Source organism: Nanorana parkeri, unplaced genomic scaffold (assembly GCF_000935625.1).
Source record: "Nanorana parkeri isolate BGI_ZX_2015 unplaced genomic scaffold, ASM93562v1 scaffold575, whole genome shotgun sequence".
NCBI lineage: Eukaryota > Metazoa > Chordata > Amphibia > Anura > Dicroglossidae > Nanorana > Nanorana parkeri.
In genome coordinates, this window is record NW_017306843.1 from 977,938 (window position 1) to 990,793 (window position 12,856).

A 12,856-nucleotide genomic window follows, 5' to 3' on the forward strand; every position below is an offset into this window, starting at 1 on the left:
TTTTTTTTATATATACTTTTTTTAATTGTATATATTTAACAATGTAAATTAGTTTCATGGATTTAAAATCTGAATTGTACAACTCCAAGCCAATATAATAAAATAACCTAATAAGCCCAGTCATTGGTTTAGAGTTAGCCATGAATATTGGCCCCAAAAGTATTGCACTTGCACGTGGCGATACCTAACCTCTGTAGCGCAATAATCGTTTTCATATGTAGGTGCACCCGACTTGTGTTTCCGTTTAGTATGTGCACAATCGCAGGGTCGGGGCACGTTAAACTTTTTTGAGGTTATTTTTTTATTTATTTTTTTATTTTGCTTCATTGCTATCACGTGGGAGAGCTCACAAGCCCCCTATGTGATAGCACACTGGCGATGACTAGTTCTCTTTAAGGTGACATTAAGGGTCTATAAGGCTGGTCTCTTGAACAAGGCTTGTGCAATTGGGTTGGTTGTTGGGAACCTTACTGTCTGAGGTCCAGGTGCTTTCACATGTTACACCACAACCTAGCAGCCTAGTGAATTGTAGAATTGCATCTCGAGAAGCTTAGTTTATTGATATGGCGCTACCTATACAGCCATTCATGATGGATAGTCTCTCTGCACAATTGGTATATTTTTTGTAGTTCTCCATTTGTGTACTTTACTGTTTTATCTTTGTTATTATTGAGATCTAATCTGCAAATATGTTAAGCTGGACATGGGCAGATCTGAAAATTCTCTAATATCTATCTCACAATTTTCTCCCCCTAATATAAGGGCACCTTAGTCCCATGTGCTGTTTATGGCAATGGAGGGGGAGCGATGTGCAGATAGCCCTAGCTTCGAAGAAGACAGTGGGGATCGGACAAGGTTCTTTATCTTTAGCATTCCCAATGGTTTATTTTTTGAGTGTTTGTTTACAGCTGCCCCATAGATATTCAACTGTAATAGAACTCTTTTCATACGCATGGGCACCATTGCTTGGTTCATGAGTGTGATAGAAGTCCAACATGCTAACATGCTGGAGACTTTACTTAATGGAGGACTATGGGGCAACCGTTTTTGCCCATAGTTCTCCCCAGGGTCATCGGAGGACATGTACTGTCTCCTCTGATGGCCCAAAACTCAGTATTTTTCAGTGTATTGATTGCTATATGCTAAGAGCGTCGCATCCGGGACAGATCCCAACAATGTTGTCGAGATCCACCCTGACCAAGCTGTGCCTGACGCCTCCCCTGTCTATTGGTCCAGTCAGTGCTGGAGGACCGGAGAGGGGAATCCCTGTGGGGGGGGAGTGGTGACTGACAGTGATCGGTGCAGACTTCCCGATTGATAGAGCTGACCTGTGACATCATTATTGTCACAGGTCAGCTTGACTTATGGGGATAACCCCCACAATTCTGTTTATTTCAGAGTTTGTTTATTGCATAATACACTGAGTGGCCAGATTATTATGACCACCTGACATTTGTAAGCAAATTAGCTATAATTTTGCGCTGAAGTTGCTAGAGGGCCAGACCATTATAAATAGGGAAGCAGGTTGTTTACCACGACGGTAGAAGTGATTTTTTTTTTTTTCTGCAGATATGGGTAAACAGCGCGATTTAACAGCCTTTGAACGTGGGATGATTGTTGGCGCTCAAGCCATGCAGCGAATATCAGCAAAACAGCCTACAAACGTCAGGTGGTCATAATAAACTGGCCACTCAGTGTATAAAGGTCTGCAGTTATGTACTTCTGTATTGGAATTTCAGCATTAAATCTGGATAAAGTTATTTGGTATATGCTATTTAAAAAAGCCTACATGCTGTTGGTTTTGGACCTATTCATCCATTGAAATACAAAGGTATTTGCAGAGTTTGTTGTGGAAATACATATGGGCCACTTTTTAGTATATTCAGTATTTGAATTTCAGTGCAATTTCTGTTGTCCTTATCCATAAATGAATCACAATGTGGACCTGTTGAAAATGGGATATAGTTTCCCTTTAATTCTTCGGCTTCTACCAAAGCTGAAGCATTCGTATTGAGTTGGCTGACCTTTTCATACCCCACTAATACCTCATTGTAAAAGTGTGGTCCTACCCTTAAAAATAACTGCTCCAAATTTATACACCAGTTATGTAGGGAAAATTAAACTTGACTGAGTTGCATCAGAAAGAATACAATTCCAGCTTTTATTGTCTTCGTGATGGGAATAAAATACTGGCGCTTTTGGTAATGGTTGAGTGAGATTCTGGCAGCCCTTGTGGAATACTGACGTAGATAAAATGTTTTATTCTTTTAACCCACAAAGCCCTTAGAGTGGATCTGAATATGGCTCGTGCCCAGAGATGGGACTCTCCTATTATGGAAAGCTTCTGAAATTCCCACTCCTTGAAGCATGCGGGGAAAGTTTATAAGGTCTGGCGTACGGCCAGCTGTTGCAGTGAAATTTGAAACAGATTTTTCTAGAATTAGGTCATGTGAAACTTCTCCATTTGGTTGCTTTATGTAAAAAGATTACTGGCGCTTTCCATTAGTAAGATCATGCTGGTTAATGTGCTGCTGATCTGATTTGCGTATCCTTGAACTGGATCATTTGTACACAGAGCACGTTACTCCATGCTTTTTGCTTTTGACACATGATTAATCGTTTACCAGACTTTTCTTGGTAAGGAGGAAAGAGCTCAGAAAGGTCAGACTTTTTTCCTGAGTTCCATGTGATCAAATAAATTCCTCAGATGTTTTCTGGTAGAGTACCCAGGTGACTTCTCACCATGGAAGCCGTTGTATGTTGTAGAACAATTGAAGTCTTTGTTAAAGGCAACCTGTCATGTAGGCTGCCATTGTTGACCTGTCCTTCCAAAAAAAGGTCTAGTTTCTTAGGTGTCGTGCTGACCCTCTTGGTCAAAATATTCTACATTTGCTCATCAATGTTGATGGCACTGAGCCATCCTCTAATGGCTAAACGACTAATCTCTATATTAATCAAAGAGCAAGCATGTAAAAATGGGAAAGTCATAAGAAAATATATTTTTGAACACTTCTATATGTGGTCTCTGAAAGTTCGTTCTGCAACTCCTCTGTTCATGGTTTGCATCTAAACTGACTGCATAACAAAGCTGTAGTGCACTTCCTGTAGAACAAGCCTTTCCAAGGAAGAAAGCCAACTGTTTATGGGACCCCCCTGCTCTTACCAGTCAGGTATGTTTTGAAGAATTAAAATTAAAAAAAAAAAATAGATTGTGTGAGTACTTACCTTCTCAGCTTGGTGGTTGGAAACTGGAAGAAAAGGCTGGGCTACCCTTATTCTATAGGGTTATCCTCTGTTCTGATGCATGTCACATCATCATGATGTATTGGACGGGGTAGGCATAGGTGCCAGGGAGTATTGGCTGGCATTGCAAAGATATGAGCTAGAGGTATTGTTTGGTCTCATTTTGTGATTGCTTTTAAAAAAAAAAAAAAAAAACAATGTCCTGCTTTCCTTCACCCAGATTTCAATGTGGTGTCCAGTCAGCCTTGGAAATCAATTGCTTTCCTTTAAATGCTGACTTAACTGTTCTGAAAAGACTTAAATGGGTAGACATTGTGCTGTGCAGATGCTAATCCTGTATGCATGCATGGAATCCTATAAGACTTCTAGGCTCTTACTGTACATCAAATTCTTCACCTTCACACCCCGTTGCGGTGTAGGAGTGCTGTGGTTACACAGGTGACTATTGTCCTGTAATATGTATTTTGGTTTGATTTAAGTCTGATTTTTCCCATCTGTGGTTTCTAAGCACTGGGCTAACAGTGCAGTAAGTGGGACAAAGTGCTTTACTCAGACATTCCATTCACACTGCCAAATGATGTGTGCCTCTGCTGTTTACACTAATCCCATGGATCATATAAAAGTGCTCTCAGGCCTTGTATTGTTTCACTGGTTATATATTTCTGCTTCAAAGATTTGTCAGGATCTCATGAATAGTACATCACTCTCCCTTTAGGTCATAGGATACTTCCTGGGTAATCACATCCGCTAGAGAATAGTGGAGTTTGGGACATATTGGGCTGTAACCTATTAGAAGGCTTACTTAAAGTGCACCTTAACTTGCGTTTAAATTGGAAGAATGGTTTTAGGATTTTAGAATAGGTGGAAGTCTGTAATGATACATTGGGGTATTCCACTTTTAAATCATGAGATGCACACCCAGCGGTTATTCACATAGGTATCTGCGCTGTATTGGGAGTACTGACGTCAGCAGATTTGTAATTCTCTACTGAGAATATTGCTGATGTCAATGTCCTGTGCAGGCCAGGCAGCCAATGCTCCCTAACAATTACAGCTGGCATCTAACTTTTGAATTTTTCTCTAGCTGTTTCATTGGAGATGGCTCCTGGATTGGACAGACTGGCTCCTGAATTCCATAGTAATTTGCAATACCCATGATATGTGACATTCACTGGCTGATGGTAGAGTCTGCCAAGGGTTGGCGCATATGGTCTGGCAGTACAGCACTTGCATTGAGGAAAAAGCTGCGAGTTGCAATACCTCCAGCAAGCAATCAGAAATCTGTCTTCTTCCATCTCTGTGCCCTGAGTTACAGGAAAGTAACTCCTGCTTGGCTGCTTTGACTTCTAGTGCATCATTTTGCATGGTATCATGAGCCTGATAAGTAGCTTTTCTTACAAACCTGTCACCATAACAGAAGTATATAGACATTATTCTAAAATCTCCTTTCACTCTCAGCATAACTGGTCCACGTTCACTGATCTATCCAGTCTGCAGAGCTTGTCTGCGTTCACCATGTCAGGAATACTTTGATGGCATTTCTGGAAGTTTGTGTCTAGTGTCTACTTGTGATTTTTATATGTGCTCCTTGTTCTATGGGGCAGTTGTTCCAGAGCTACCGTAATGGCAAACTGCATTAATTTCTTGGTGTTGTATCCATACATCTAAAGCTATGGTGGTCGCCAGCTTAGATTATGGAATATTAATGTGCGCCTTAGTCGGGTTAAAATGCTATTTCTAAACTGGAAGAAATGCTAGAATGGCAATGTTCAAATTTGATGAGGTGTAAAATCACACAAGCTATGTTTTCATATATTTTTCTTTTGCTTCCAGATTGCCCAGAAATATGACGCTCAGGTGGAGGAGGATCTGCGACTCTGGATAGAGGAGGTGACCGGCATGAGGATTGGTGATAACTTCCAGATGGGTCTGAGAGATGGAGCCATTCTCTGCCAGTAAGTGCGCTGTTCTATCATATACTAGAATTGGTAATAAGTTGGGTGCTGAAAAAAAATAATGCTAATTTGCCTGGCTGTTATGCTAATGCCTTAACTTCCTTTTGGGGTCTCTGACCAGGTATAAGTATGCATATACCTAAACTTCCCATGACTGTATTTGTTGCATGCTTGTTCCAGGTCAGTGACTCGCAATGTATTGAAACCAGAGACCACGAGGTAGCTAACATATACTAGAAGCTGAGTAGAATATCTGCTCCAGCTCGTTCTGTGGTTTCTGCTACCAGTCCACATGTCATATCAGAAAGTATGAGCTGGTGGGAAGAGCCAGAGCATGCTATGGGGGTAAACAGTTCAATCCACCCAAAGGCCGGGTTTCAACACATAGGCTGCCATAAAGGTAAGTATTCTCTCTTCTGTTACAGGTAGGTCTTTCTTTTTTCTGTTCTAACCCTATATCGGCAGGGTCACGTTCAAGCAACCCTGTCAGCATACTGAAATTCTTAATAAAAGCTGTCCCTGTAAAGAATCTAGTGGATACTTGCCTCTTCTACTGCCTGAACGCTACTCTGAGGTCTGAGGAGTCTCCAACTGAATTCTTTTGCAGAAACCAACTTCCTGGAGTGTCAATTTCCTGGCAGCGCTCATTGTTTTTTTCATGCTGACCTGCACATCACTATAGGACACAGTAATGATATGGTAGTGGTCAGCAGGAGGAACCACCGAGTGCTGCTGAGGACCAGGAAATCGACACTACTGTAAGTAGACAGGTGAACAAATGAACAGTTATGTATTTGAAAAGTATGTTGGGTTGCTCTGCTGGATATCTTGCATAGTTGATGTACTTTTCTTTTTTCAACCTCACCAAGTTCAACCTATAGAGAAAAAAAGAATAGAAAAACCTTCATCAAACAGAACCCTTTGCCCATCTATACGCATCTGGTTTGAATTTACAGAAATGTTAAGAGAAATTGTCCATTGACTGGTTACATGTGTCCTTATCACATTGTGGCAATAGGAAAGTACATTTAGAAGATATTAGGAGGAGGATCAGTCTATGTGCTGTCCATAGCAACCAGTCTGAAGTTTGCTTTTTAGCCTGGACCAGGAAAGTACCGTGCAATTAGATGGATATACACAGATACATAGATATGAGCAAAGATTTTCAGTAAATCATTTGTACCAAGCTATAAAAGCTTAAAGAAACCTGTAAAAAAAAGCAAGCAAAGTGAATGATAAAACTACTAATACCATTGGAAATGTGACCTAATTTATTTGGGATGAAACATGTTGCACTAGACTTCTAGACTAGTGACTTCTAGAGGTACCTGATATACCTTGTAGAACAATCCTGGTACCCCAACTGCTGGAGCACTCTTGTGTAGATCTTGACCAGTTTCTTCAGCTCCATCTGCCTTTTCTGTTGGGTCTTAGTGATTAACAGCGTCGTTGTGAGGGACTGAGCGAGCCTGAGCTACCGTTCACAGTATCTGGTTCAGATTTTTCTAATAGAGCGCTGTAGATCTCCAGATAACCAGGGTGCTCCATAAGGTATATCTGCAAACATGTAGGGACGTTTGCTTGCTAAAGTTCAGTATCTTCTGCCTGTTTACTGTTTTTAAGGTGACCACAGGGTCAGTTTGAATAAGTCTAAAATCGTGCAAATATTTGCACACCGTGGAAAATAAAACCCTGATCCCTCCTGTGGTAACCTGTTCTGGCTGATGGTAGACACCGCCATGTTGCTGCAAAAACAACACGAAGCACCTGACATTCACCTTCCTGCATCTGGGAAATGCTGTAAAACCAGATCACTATGCAAACGGAGCCTGGTCTACAGCTTTTATGTAGATGGAAAGACTCAATAGGCTGTCTCGAGTAACAAAAAAGCAACTTTTTTAAATGGAGTTTACCTCTGATCAGGTGATTGCTTTGCTATTGCTGCTGCCTTTGCACTGACCGGTATCATCAGTTTCAGTGGGTCTGGGGGAAGAGTTTTATCTGTGCTGCCCTTTGCCCAAGTTCTCTCTCTATTTTCCTATTGCCGTTAAATAAATGCAAACTGTTAGCGCTCAAGTGTTGCTTCAATCCAAAGTTCATTCAACTGTTACCATAAGAATGCTGATGTAGGGATAATATTCACGGCCCTGCAGCTCTCTTGAGACTGGGAAATCTTTCTGTGACTCTATAGAGCAAATAGAAGGTTCACCGGCATTGTGTGACCTCTATAATAGTGTTATTAAAAAAGGTGAGACTTGCTCAGTCCACTGGATACAAACTACCAATTGCCAAACCCATCCAGATAAAGTTCATTGTGGTGTTGTGGAAAACCCACTTATCAGAGCTTTGAGGAAGCGAGGGGGGGGGGGGGGGGGGTCTCCCTCAAAATGCATAAGCGGTGATGCACGTATGAGGCTTTGATTTACATGTTGCTGAATGAGTTCAACAGTTGGATTGAGTGAGTCTCACCTTGGATAAATTGTAGTTTTTTGCAAATGTTGTAAATAAAGATTTACTTTTAAATAAAGTTTTATTGAAGATATTGCACAATGCTGGTGCACTTTCTATCTGCTATTGTATTTCATAATACTGTATGGTAAAAAGAATAGAAGAATGTGACCAGCTGGCATAGGCAGCAGGCTGAAAATAGCTGCGTCAGTGTGTCATGTCTCATTATACCATTGCAGAGTATGTACATAGGATGCTGCTTTTTCTTCCACACACCTTTTCCACTGTGTAGAGTATATTCTGGAGCTGTGGTCTTTGATTATACTTGGGGCTAGATTACTGCTTGGCTGTCTGATGCTCTGGGTTTTGTGTTATCCAGAGTAACATCTGTATTACAGTCTAGATTATCTCGGAAAGCTTAAATATCGCAGTGTTCATTCCATTTACCTGTTGGCTTCCACCCAGAACTCAAATAGCATTGGTTGGAGGTCCGTGCGCATGATTTTATGGATTCAGTTTAAAGCTTTTTGGCCTTGTTCAGTACATTTGCTAATCTCCTTCTTTCTTCTAGTCTCATCAATAGATTACATCCAGGAGCAGTAAGGAAAGTCAATGATGCAAAAATAAACTGGCACAAGGTAAGGGCTGTGAGCACATTTCTTGGATTGTGTAGTTGTGTGATCTCATGGAAATGTATCTTGATGGTGTGATCTGCTGATTGTTCCACAGCTGGAAAACATTGGAAACTTTATTAAAGCCATGCAGGAATATGGCATGAGGCCACATGACATTTTTGAAGCCAATGACCTCTTTGAGAATGGAAACATGACACAAGTTCAGTCCTCTCTGGTGTCCCTGGCTGGTTTGGTATGTACCTCTTAGCTGTACATTAATGATTAGGGTTAAATGTATAGACCATAAAATGATAATGAGGTGTCAAACTACCCTGTGTTTTTTTTTTATTTTGTTTTCACATGCAAGTAGGGCTTCAAGGAGAAAAGGTATTCATTGATGATCCACTACCAATATGTGTTGTCCGCGGTTAACAGCACGAGAAAAGTGGCCTTGGAATCTGTCGATAAGCGGTTTGCATTCTTGCCCTGTAGTGCAGGAGTTTTTGATTCAGTCACCAAGAGTTCTACCTGCGCAGGGTTTGAGCAGGGACCCCTGTGGGATGGTTCAGAGTTCTCTTTAAAGTTCTCCGTGGAAATTTTTTTCCAACAGTTTGGAAAAGAATAAACATAATTATAACCTACACCTGATACCTTGGAAGCTGGAGTGGCTATTGATGCTGGTCACATGACTTCCTGTAAGCAGACATTTCAATCTGTTGCCGGTTTCATAATTTTGTAGAGTGACAGTCCCACCCCTTGACTTCTACCAGCATTGATAAGCAGGAATTGTAAAATGTCTGGCAGGGCAGAGTGGGATATGTACCTAGGGCTGATCTACCTAGGCACAGACTGCCATTGCCGACATCCCCCTCTTAAATGCTGGCTGTTATTCTGATCCATTGGACTCTTGGTCACTGACTGAGAACAAGTATGTGGAATACGGATATGTCCCCTGCGCTCCTTACAGCGGTTGGACCTCAACAACCCTGGTGCTCGCAATGATAGTCCATCCACGGATGGTGCTGTGTGTATCATACTTGTAGAAGATGAAGACCACCAGCACTCCAGTAGTAGCATCAATCCTTGTGCTTTTTTATTGAAGTCAAACATGATATAGCCAACGTTTCGGGTCCACGCAGGGTCCCTTCATCAGGGCAAGCTAGTGACGTCACTATGTTGCCCTGATAAATGGACCCTGCGTGGCCCCGAAACGTTGGCTATATCATGTTTGTGACGTTTCATTTCAATAAATAGGCACAGGGACTAATGCTACTACTGGAGTGCTGGTGATCTTCATCTTCTACAAGTATGTGGACCAGACGTTCTGACTTCACTTACTGCAGACTTGTGTTGGACAGTAAAAAAAAAAAAAATTGTAGCCAGTAAGCTTTTGGCAACTAGGAACTGCAGTGGGCTTTACACATGCAATATCCCCCAGTACCAAATGTCACCCAGCATTGGATTGTTAGTGTTGGGAGAGTCTGTTTTCAATGCACAGTTCCATGGTATTGCATCTCGGTGAAGATGAGCTCAATGTTGTCACTCTGCAGAGTTGGCACGTGTGTGCACGTGACAAATGTCCTGATTTATTAAGCTTGCAGGAAAATGTCTGCAGTGACATTTCCTCCTTGGACTGTCTCCCGGTGTGCTGCTGTTCTGTCAGCCAGACCTCCTCCTGCCTCTCAATGGTTGTCTGTGGAATTCATAATTTCCCCTTTGTGTCCTAAGGGGGTTAGACATTCCAATAATTCGGAAACAAAATAGGAGGCTTTACCAAATACTCATAATTATTAAGTCCATTAAATAAAAAAATACTCATTTAAAGGATTTAATTAGATTTGTTTCAAATTCTAATGATACTTCAGATACCAAGTACCGTACACTGTACAAGTACAGATACTTTTCCAGCTCCAAGGTTAGATTGGAGAAAAATTCAAAAGTTAGGAGGCAGCTGTCATTTTAAGGCACATACGGGGCTCCTGGGATTTGTACATCTGTTTTTAGTGCATGAAGTTTTTTTAATCTTTTTATATAAATATATATTAGCAAAGCACCAATACCATATTTTTTTCAAGTACTGACACTTGTCCGAGTACTCGCATATACATGTACTGATACATTTTTGTTGTCATGTGACAGATTTTCTAAAACAATACAGACTTAATGATTTCAGGAAAGTGGTGGAGCCCCAGAGCCAGGTCCCAGCTGTAACCCTGGTAGTTCTCATGAAAATGCCAAGTATCGGCACTGGTATCTGAACATCCCTACTTGATCATGATTTGTAGGAAAATGCAGCATTGTAAGGAATTCTCTTTTGTAGTTGTTGTTTTTTAAGCATTTAGCACCATACCTGCCACATTTAGTAATGGCGGCATAACGGTTTGTCCACTCGGAGCCTTGACTTCTGTTTTTTTGTGTGGGTGCCAGCAGACTAATTTGCCTTCTGCCTTTTCATATCTAAGGCTGGCAGTACAAATTCCAATCTTTTTTTTTTTTTTAAATAAATGTTGAACCAGACAATGACTAGAACGGATGTTGGTTAATACGTTTACCGTGCAACATTGCTTTTTTTCTGAAAACATTGATGTTCCGTAGCCACCAAAGGATGCCCGCTGTTTCTTCACTCCATTCAGAAGAGCCTCTTCTGTTATTTGCTTTCAGTTTGTTTAAGACCTTCATTTCTTGACCTTTTTGGCCATATATTCTTGTGTGTTAAGTCTTGACCACACTTTAACTGTCCAATATAATTGCCCTAATTGCTGAGCGAGGGGGGCACTGGTGGATGAGCAGGGCTAATGACAAAAGGCAGAGTTTGTTCCTAACTGATAGGAAACAGAAAGCAATTTCATATGCAGCATTGTAGAGGCTTTTCTAGACAAGTCTGACTTTGGAAATATTCATAATGGATGATGGTTGGCTTTAACAAAGAAAAGAGCACTATGTTCTATAACTGTTAGTAACCGATTAGTATCAGTTCTGGTGTCCTCAAACCATTGGGGCCTTCCTGGCATACCGTATGCATAACTTCTACATTCTATTCTTTGTTCTGTCTGATGAAGGGGATCCTGCGAGACACTGAAACGTCTCATTGAGTGTATCACGTTATGCTGCTCATACATCAATAAACAGACATTTTTGACTTGCTATTGGAGTGCCGGTGTCTATATATTTAATTTTTGATATTCCTCTTACCTCCAGTCACCTAAGTAGATAAACAGATTGGAAACTGGAGCCAGAGTTGTGTGTTGGAACAGTATAATTGCAGCAGAGGTATGGGACTGTAAGTTCTGTTTAGCCACCAGTACTTCTGTGTAAATGCAGCCTGGTACGTCTGGGATATATGAATAAGGGAAATGAACATTCATCTATTCAGTGAACTCTTGCTGTACACCTAGATGTATGTACCTTAAGCTAGCCATCCCTTTCAACCTGTTCCTGTGAATCAGATGAAATTGTAACTGCGGGGGGCCCGTTTGGCACCACCTGGCTTGTCAACTTCAACGGAAAAATCAAAGGAGTCTGCCAGAAAATTATTGGGGGGACCAGTGATTGGAGCCAATCGGCCACAGCTGCAGGCACTGGCTGTCAAAATTCAATAGTCGGCAGGTGAGATTTGATTCCCGATGGGAGAATCGAGTGGCTTTCGCTTGTTATGTGGGCTGAACAGGAAAATCTATACATGTATGGTCAGCTTTATTTATTTAGTTAATTTTTTTTAGCCAGTAAAACTCTAGAGGATTATCTTGAAGAAATGTTTGATTTCTCTCTTGCAGGCAAAAACAAAAGGCTTTCACACTACCGTAGACATTGGTGTCAAATATGCAGAAAAGCAGAAGAGACAGTTTAATGATGATAAGCTAAAAGCCGGGCAGAGCGTTATTGGTTTACAGGTAACTAGAAGAAAAGCAAGCGCTCATTTGTACTGTTGCTGCGGACGTCTATTTGTCAGTTTCTTTATTTTGCTCTGATTGACTCCACTTATCCACAAGTGGCTCATGTGATCTCCACTTAACCTCAGTCACTGGTGCTGATGTGTTTTATGTGTTAGAGATGTCTATTATCTAATGTACAAAGTAAAACTGAAATCAGACTGCTGGGAGTTTAAAGCACATTGGTGCTATGTGCACAGTGTTATTAAATCCACTTATTGAGAAGGCCGGAAATCCCTAATGGGTTGTAGTAGCTGAAATTCTCAGATTTCCCTTCTTATTGCCACTGTCTTAAGTCTTTTAAAAAAGATGATCAACACCTCTAATGTACCATTTAAAAGCCAAGCATTGTAACCCATTGTAGTAATACTAATCTCCAGCCGGATAACGCGTTTCAACCTTTTACCAAGATCTCAAATCTGTTTTGTTTCAGACCAGTTTAAGAAAAACTTGCAGGGCTATCCACAAAAGGGTGAAGAGTTTGGAGACAACATAGCTGTCCTGGAAAGCAGTGGCGTAACCAGAGTTATGGGCGCCCGGGGCAGAACATTTTTTTTCGCCCCCCCCCATATTATATAAACATCCACTAGAACTGTACCCCCCACCCCCACACATATATATCAGCCAAGGAACTACAAGTCCAAGCATGCCATCATTGTCCCTGTAC

General features: G+C 41.2%; 1 protein-coding gene across 1 annotated transcript in view; it reads left to right on the forward strand.

Annotated features, from left to right (window-relative positions):
• Nucleotides 1-12,856, forward strand: part of CNN3 (calponin 3) — a 37,126-nt gene that overhangs the window by 20,751 nt on the left and 3,519 nt on the right. The window contains exons 2-5 of the mRNA XM_018562382.1: nucleotides 5,077-5,198; nucleotides 8,218-8,284; nucleotides 8,376-8,513; nucleotides 12,034-12,150. Of these exons, the coding sequence (XP_018417884.1) occupies nucleotides 5,077-5,198; nucleotides 8,218-8,284; nucleotides 8,376-8,513; nucleotides 12,034-12,150 (444 nt within the window). The remainder of the gene's footprint in view (nucleotides 1-5,076; nucleotides 5,199-8,217; nucleotides 8,285-8,375; nucleotides 8,514-12,033; nucleotides 12,151-12,856) is intronic.